Here is a 7,037-nt window from a genome sequence, read left to right on the forward strand (position 1 = left end):
CAGATCCCCTGGACCTGCCCCTTCGGGCCGTAGAGCTGGGATGCACTGGGCGCTGGGAGTTGCTGAATGTGCCTGGGGCTCCAGAGAGCACCGTGAGTGCCATTTCACCCTAACCTTGACTCTGTTGAGCTTAAAACCTCCTTCATCGTCCTCCCAGTAGGATCTAAGCTGACTCGGCTGTCCTGTCTCTGGATACTTGTCATCCGAGCCTAGACTGGTGCTGGACAGACTCCAACCCAATGGACCTGCAGTGGGTCAGAGCCCATAAGAAGACAGAGCAGGGAGCCCCGGGGAAACCTTAGTTCTGAGAACTGCTCTTTCAAACTGCTGTTTTCTCCCTGGAGTCCTGTTCTGTCTCCAAGCACCAGGGCTCTTGGTGACTGAGATGCTACCCTTTGAACACCTGGCTCTTCATCTTTAGGCCTGGGACCCCCTTTTCCTAAAACTAGAGATTCTCAAATATCAGTGTGCCTCATGATTAGTGGAAAATCCCATGGACAAAAGAGCCTGGCGGGCCACAATCCATGGGTTCGAACACAACTGAGTGTGCGCACACACACACACGCACAGACACACACACACAATTGGTGGGGGAGCTTTTGAAAAATACTAGTTCTTAGGTCCATAGATTCAGAAATCCAAAATCTGTATTACTAATCAGAACCCTAGGTAATTCAGTTGCAGACCATTTGTTCTGTAAAACAGAACAGCCTTTGGAAAATAGTGCTTCAGCCTGATTGTCCTAGTCTGGGACGTCTATCATATCTGATTTAAATACAAGTCGCGTCACCTTCTCTTTTGTGTCTTACTCTCTTCCCTTACCTCGTGCCTTTGTTCCAGCTTCCCCACGGCCTCCCTCCCTGTGCCCCAGATCTGCAGCAGGAAGCAGAGCGGTTGTTTCTGTCATCTCCAGCCTGGCTGCCTCTGCATGGTGTGGAGCACTCAGCCCGGTGAGGGGTCTAGAAGGGCCTGGGCTTGGCAGGTGGGTCCCTGAAGGAAGCTGGGACAGGGGAGAAAGAAGACCTGAACATTGCTTTGCTTCTGTCCAGGAAATGGCAGAGGAAGATGGATCCTTGGTCTCTCCTGGCCACACCGGGGGCCCCAGTCCCCTCCGACCTACAGGCCCAAAGACACCCAACCACAGGCCAGATACTAGGCTACAAGGAGGTAAGTGGTCGTGGGCCACCAGAAGCAGAGTCAGGAGAAGGTGGGGTCAGAGGCAAATTCAGCCTCACTGGCGCTCTGTTCTCTTGCCTCAGGTCCTGCTAGAGAATACAAACCTGTCGTCCACAACCTCCTTGTCTCTTCGCCGGCCACCAGCGCCCATCTCCCAGTCCCTGTGGGGGAATCCAACACAGTACCCTTTCTGGCCAGGTGTTGCTTGTGGAAATGGGATGGGAGGGGAGGGAGCCCTTAGTCTCCACCCCTCTCATGTCACTCCCACCCCATGAATCCTATTTATCCAACCTCTCCCCAGGTGGAATGGATGAGCCCAGTATAACAGATCTGAGCACTCGTGAGGAGGCTGAGGAGGAGATAGACTTTGAGAAAGGTGAGGTGGTGCCAGGAGGGACCGTGGGAGGTAGGGCTCTGTGCCTGGGGCCTGAGAAGGAGGGGCCAAGTCCTGTCACTGGGTCCTTGCTACCTCTTCCGTTCCCTTGAGCAAATTAGGAAAAGGTACCTCTTTCATAACGACCGTTACTGTCATCTGTTGGAGGACTGTCACAAAAACTTCAACTACAGCGTGTATGCTGTGAACAGCATCCTGCAGGTTAATGTAATGTATGACTTGCACAGAAGGGTGTGAGAGCCCTGAGTCTCTCTGTCCCCGTCCTCCAGACCTCCTTACTCTTCCACCTGGCTTCAAGAAAGGCGTGGACTTTGCACCAAAGGGTGAGTTTTAGTTTTGAGATGGGGCTGTAGGGGAGACAGTGTCCTTCTTCTTCAGAACGGAGGTGGATCCAACCAGGTCTCCATTTTTGCCTTGCTCCTAGGTCACTCAGCTCCAGCTGCCGGGTTGCTCAGCCTCAGCCGTCTGCTGGAGCCCTTGGATTTGGGTGGGGGCGATGAGGATGAGAGTGAGGCAGTGGGACAGCCTGGCGGTCCCAGACAGGACACTGTTTCAGCCTCTCCTGGCAGTGTTCCTCTGGCCCGAGCAAGCAGCTTGGAGGACCTAGTGTTGAAGGTTGGTGGTTCTGGGTGGTTGAGGCAGGAAAGAAAGGCCTTGTCCCAGACAGGGTGGGCTGGCCTGGTTGGTTCCCCGGGGAAGACTGGAGCGTCTTCTGGGAGAGGTGGTAACAGAGAGCTTTCTGGCTGTATGTTTATCAGGCCTACACCCCTCTCCTTCTCCAGGAAGCGGCCACAACTGTAGCCCCCCCAGAACCTCCCAAGCCCCCACCTCAGGAGCAGTGGGCCATTCCTGTGGATGTTACCTCCCCTGTTGGTGATTTCTACCGCCTCATTCCCCAGCCAGCCTTCCAGGTAGCGTGGCCCAGGCCTCAGGTGCTCCCCCACCTCCTCCAGCCCACTCCCTTGTCTCCTCTCCCCACTGGAGGCCAGGTGCCTTCAGTGGACGGAGGTCTTGGCCTTCTTCCCCTTCCCTGGAGGCCCCATGAGGTGGAGGCAGGAAGACCCTGTCCCTTCTGTGCTCCCATCTGTTTCTGTCTCCCACAGTGGGCCTTTGAGCCAGATGTGTTTCAGAAACAGGCCATCCTGCACTTGGAGCGGCACGACTCAGTCTTCGTCGCGGCTCACACGTCCGCGGGGAAGACGGTTGTGGCTGAATATGCCATCGCGCTTGCCCAGAAACACATGACGCGGTACAGGCCCCTCACCAGCCCTGTTCTCTCCTGTGTCCTTTCTGTGTCTCTTCTCTTCTCCACCTCCCTGCCTCATCCTTTAGATGAGAGGTTCAGGGAAAAACTGAGGCAGGGTTTCAGAGGGAAACAGGATGTGGGGAGAGAAAAATGAGCAGCATTCGTTGGGGAAGGGATTGGGGGACGGGATTTTTCCAGAGTAATTCCATGAAGGGGAACATGAGGGGAGTTTGGGTAAAGAAGAGGGGGTTGGGGGGGCGCCTCAGCTCTGCGGCGTGCCGCTGGCAAGGGTCAGGGTGGGAGAGGAGGTGCTGACAAGGAGCCTGTGTGGAGGGCCTGGCTGACTTTGTGCCCTCCTCCCAGCACCATCTATACTTCGCCCATCAAGGCTCTGAGCAACCAGAAGTTCCGGGACTTCCGAAACACGTTTGGGGACGTGGGGCTGCTCACCGGGGATGTGCAGCTGCACCCAGAAGCCTCGTGCCTCATTATGACAACAGAGATCCTTCGGTGAGAGGCGGGCATTCAGCATGGGGCGGGTTTTTGGTCAGGAAGGTGAGGCCGCTTTGGAGAGCACTCTGGCTGAGGTGAGGGTGGAGATAGGAGCTGCTGAGGAGTCAGCCTGGGGCCTTTCTCCTCCAGCTCCATGCTGTACAGTGGCTCGGACGTCATCCGGGACCTGGAGTGGGTTATCTTTGATGAGGTTCACTATATCAATGATGCTGAGGTAAGGGGACAGGGTCCCCAGGTCCTGGCAGTCCTCTCCTGTGGGGTAGGTTCAGCAGGTCGGTGTTCCATATGGCCTGGGAACTTCACTGCCTTCTTTGTCCCTTCTCATGGAACCTTGTGCCACTTCCCTGGGCAGAAGGGCAGCTCCCTCCAAGCTGCTGGTGACTTGTCCTCCCTTCCTGTGTGCAGCGCGGGGTCGTGTGGGAGGAGGTACTCATCATGCTGCCTGACCACGTGTCCATCATCCTTCTGAGTGCTACTGTCCCCAATGCCCTTGAGTTTGCTGACTGGATTGGGTAAGACACGTGTCCCGGGGTGCTTGAGTGAAGGGTGCCGTAGCATCCCTCAGTTCAGGTGGGGGTGTAGACTATCCCAGTGAGGGAGTGGTCAGAGCTTGGGGGTCGGGAGGAGAAAGGGGTGCGGCTGGGGAACACGTCCAGCCTGGGAGGTTGTGGGATCCCACCTGGGCTGAGATCACTTTGCATGTTCAGAGACGGGGTGACAGGGACAGCCTTCCAATCTGGCTCCCAGAAAACCAGGGCGAGGCCAGGGCGGGGAAGATGGCGGGCACGTGGGTTCCTTCCCGCGCTCCCAGCCCTGATCTTCTGTCATGTCCCCCATCCCCTGCTCAGACGGCTGAAGCGTCGTCAGATCTACGTGATCAGCACTGTCGCTCGCCCAGTGCCCCTGGAGCACTATCTCTTCACCGGGAACAGCCCCAAGACCCAGGGGGAGCTCTTCCTGTTGCTGGACTCCCGTGGCGCCTTCCACACAAAGGGGTAAGCCTGGGATATGGGGAGAGTCAGGGCTGGGCCCAACGGGGGGTGACTGACGGCTGCCCTGCCCTGCCCCAGGTACTATGCGGCTGTGGAGGCCAAGAAGGAGCGGATGAGCAAGCATGCCCAGACCTTTGGGGCCAAGCAGCCCACGCATCAGGGGGGGCCTGCCCAGGTGAGAACTGGCTGGTTTTGTACCTGTCACCCCTTCTTTCTCCTGAGTCCTTTCTTTCCTCGTCCTCCCAGGGTTTGGAGTGGAGCTTTGAGCACTGCCCGATTTGACTCTGCTTCACATCCCCCCACTTTGGCCCCCATTTGTTCAAGGACTCCATCTCCACTCCCTTCTCCCCGCCTCCTCAGGACCGCGGTGTGTACCTGTCCCTCCTGGCCTCCCTCCGCACCCGTGCACAGCTGCCCGTGGTGGTGTTCACCTTCTCCCGGGGCCGCTGTGACGAGCAGGCCTCGGGCCTCACCTCCCTCGACCTGACAACAAGTTCAGAGAAGAGTGAGATTCACCTCTTCCTACAGCGCTGCCTTGCCCGTCTCCGCGGCTCTGACCGCCAGCTGCCCCAGGTGGGGTGGGGGGATTTGGAGACGGTGGGGATCAGGTGTTCACCGCCCCATCCCTGACCCTGGGCCTCGGCCCCCACAGGTTCTGCACATGTCGGAGCTCCTGCACCGTGGCCTGGGTGTGCACCACAGCGGCATCCTGCCCATCCTCAAGGAGATTGTGGAGATGCTCTTCAGCCGCGGCCTGGTCAAGGTGCTCGTGCTGGTGGGAGAGGGACTCCCCAAAGCATTTATCACCTTCTTGGAGGGGAGTGGGCAGCACAGTGCATCAGCTGAGAACTTGGGCTCTGGATCCAGACTGCCTGAGTGGAAATCCAGGTCCACTGTTTACTCACTGTGTGACCCTGGGCAAGGTACTTAACCTCCCTGAACTGTAAGTTTCACATATTGAAATGGGGGTACATAAAGTATGAATAGGGGCTTTCCCAGTGGCTCAGTGGCAAAGAATCTGTGTGCAATGCAGGCGCCACAAGAGACACAGGTTTCATCCCTGGGTTGGGAAGATACCTTGGAGGAGGGCATGGCAACCCACTCCAGTATTCTTACCCGGAGAATCCCATGGACTGAGGAGCCTGGCAGGCTATAGTCAGACATGACTGAAGTGACTTAACACACACGCACACAAGGTGTGAACAGGCAGTATTCAGAAGAGAAAACTAAAAAGCCAATAAACTTATGGAGGTCATTAGTCATCAGAAAAATGCAAACTGAAATACAAGATAGGACTTTACAGTAATTAAAACTGGTAAAATTTAGGAAAGTAGGCAATGCCATGTGTTGCCTGAGATGTAGGAGATGAAAGGATTACAGGAACCCTTGTACAGGTGTGGCCAGTCTGAAGTGTACCTGGTGCTCTTGAGGCAAAGACAAGTCTGTGCCTACTCTTTGTCCCTAAATTCCGCTCCTGAGTGCAAATCACAATGAAGTTCTCACCCTGGTCGGTGAGGGAACACGTCTGCTCTTCCTCTGTGGGCTCTTGTCTGGTGGCAGGGCGTTGGTGGCACCAGGGGCCCTTTCCCTGGGAGAGCAGGTAGGCAGCTATATGCCACGCACTCCACAAGGTGTTCTGTGGCAGGTTGGAGGCAACGGATTAGATATAATCACAGGAGCACGGATGGATGTTGAAAATACTACATGGAAGAGAAGAAAACAGAAGGAGATACGTGTTGCCTTTACTTCAAACTGTATTACACACTCAAAAAACATATTTTATAAAACACATTCACATGAAAAGATACAGATTAAAGATAGACAGAGGGGAGACGGGAGTGGGCTGTGGGGGTGAAAGGAAAGAAATAGGTAGCTAAATAAAACAATAGTACCTACTCTGTAGATTTGCCTTGAGAGTCAGCTGAGGTCTCGTGAGTTAACAGTCTGGGACTATGTATAGTGGTCTTAGCCTTGGCTACAAAGTGAGGTGGGCTCGGCCAGGGCTGGGCCACAGCTGTGTTTAGCCCCTTAGCTGATCCTCTCTTCCCCTCCCCATCCCAGGTCTTGTTTGCCACGGAGACCTTCGCCATGGGTGTAAATATGCCGGCCCGGACAGTGGTATTTGACTCCATGCGCAAGCACGATGGCTCCACCTTCCGGGACCTACTCCCTGGGGAGTATGTGCAGATGGCGGGCCGGGCGGGCCGGAGGGGCCTGGACCCCACAGGCACGGTCATCCTGCTCTGCAAGGGCCGCGTGCCCGAGATGGCGGACCTGCACCGCATGATGATGGTGAGCCGGGGCACCTCGAGGCCAGCTCTGGGCACCTGCTGCATCCTCTGTGCCCACCCTCCTCCCCTCTCCTCTCTCTCTCCTTTCCTTTGGTCTGGGAGAAGCCAGGGGAGGAGCGAGCCAATCTGAGGATGAGGCTGGGTCTTGTCTTCTCTAGTCTTTTCACTGTGAATATGGAGCTAGGTGGGACCTTGGAGAGTCTGTTTATTTAGTCTCGCTCCCTTGTTGTGCAGAGGTGAGCAGGCAGTTTGTCTAGGGCCCCGAGGTTGAGGGGCTGGGACTACAGCTGCTTGGAGTAGAACAGCCGAGCAGCAGGTCTTCCCCCAAACCCCGAGCCTCACTGGCGTCTCTGGCCTGGCCCAGGGGAAGCCATCCCAGCTGCAGTCCCAGTTCCGCCTCACGTACACCATGATCCTCAACCTGC

At 56.2% G+C, this 7,037-nt stretch overlaps 1 protein-coding gene across 1 annotated transcript in view; it reads left to right on the forward strand.

Moving 5' to 3' along the window:
* Positions 1-5: 5 nt before the first annotated feature.
* SKIV2L (superkiller viralicidic activity 2-like (S. cerevisiae)) overlaps positions 6-7,037 on the forward strand; it is a gene marked incomplete at its 5' end in the record, with an annotated part of 10,035 nt that continues 3,003 nt past the window's right edge. Inside the window, 18 exons of the mRNA XM_010833359.1 lie at positions 6-92; positions 841-950; positions 1,050-1,167; positions 1,260-1,374; positions 1,478-1,552; positions 1,840-1,893; positions 1,995-2,185; positions 2,353-2,481; positions 2,674-2,819; positions 3,180-3,326; positions 3,459-3,543; positions 3,735-3,841; positions 4,178-4,324; positions 4,400-4,496; positions 4,682-4,894; positions 4,974-5,084; positions 6,383-6,613; positions 6,977-7,035. Of these exons, the coding sequence (XP_010831661.1) occupies positions 6-92; positions 841-950; positions 1,050-1,167; positions 1,260-1,374; positions 1,478-1,552; positions 1,840-1,893; positions 1,995-2,185; positions 2,353-2,481; positions 2,674-2,819; positions 3,180-3,326; positions 3,459-3,543; positions 3,735-3,841; positions 4,178-4,324; positions 4,400-4,496; positions 4,682-4,894; positions 4,974-5,084; positions 6,383-6,613; positions 6,977-7,035 (2,222 nt within the window). The remainder of the gene's footprint in view (positions 93-840; positions 951-1,049; positions 1,168-1,259; positions 1,375-1,477; positions 1,553-1,839; positions 1,894-1,994; positions 2,186-2,352; positions 2,482-2,673; positions 2,820-3,179; positions 3,327-3,458; positions 3,544-3,734; positions 3,842-4,177; positions 4,325-4,399; positions 4,497-4,681; positions 4,895-4,973; positions 5,085-6,382; positions 6,614-6,976; positions 7,036-7,037) is intronic.

The sequence above is a fragment of the Bison bison genome, unplaced genomic scaffold (genome assembly GCF_000754665.1).
Source record: "Bison bison bison isolate TAMUID 2011002044 unplaced genomic scaffold, Bison_UMD1.0 scf7180017863415, whole genome shotgun sequence".
Taxonomy (NCBI): domain Eukaryota; kingdom Metazoa; phylum Chordata; class Mammalia; order Artiodactyla; family Bovidae; genus Bison; species Bison bison.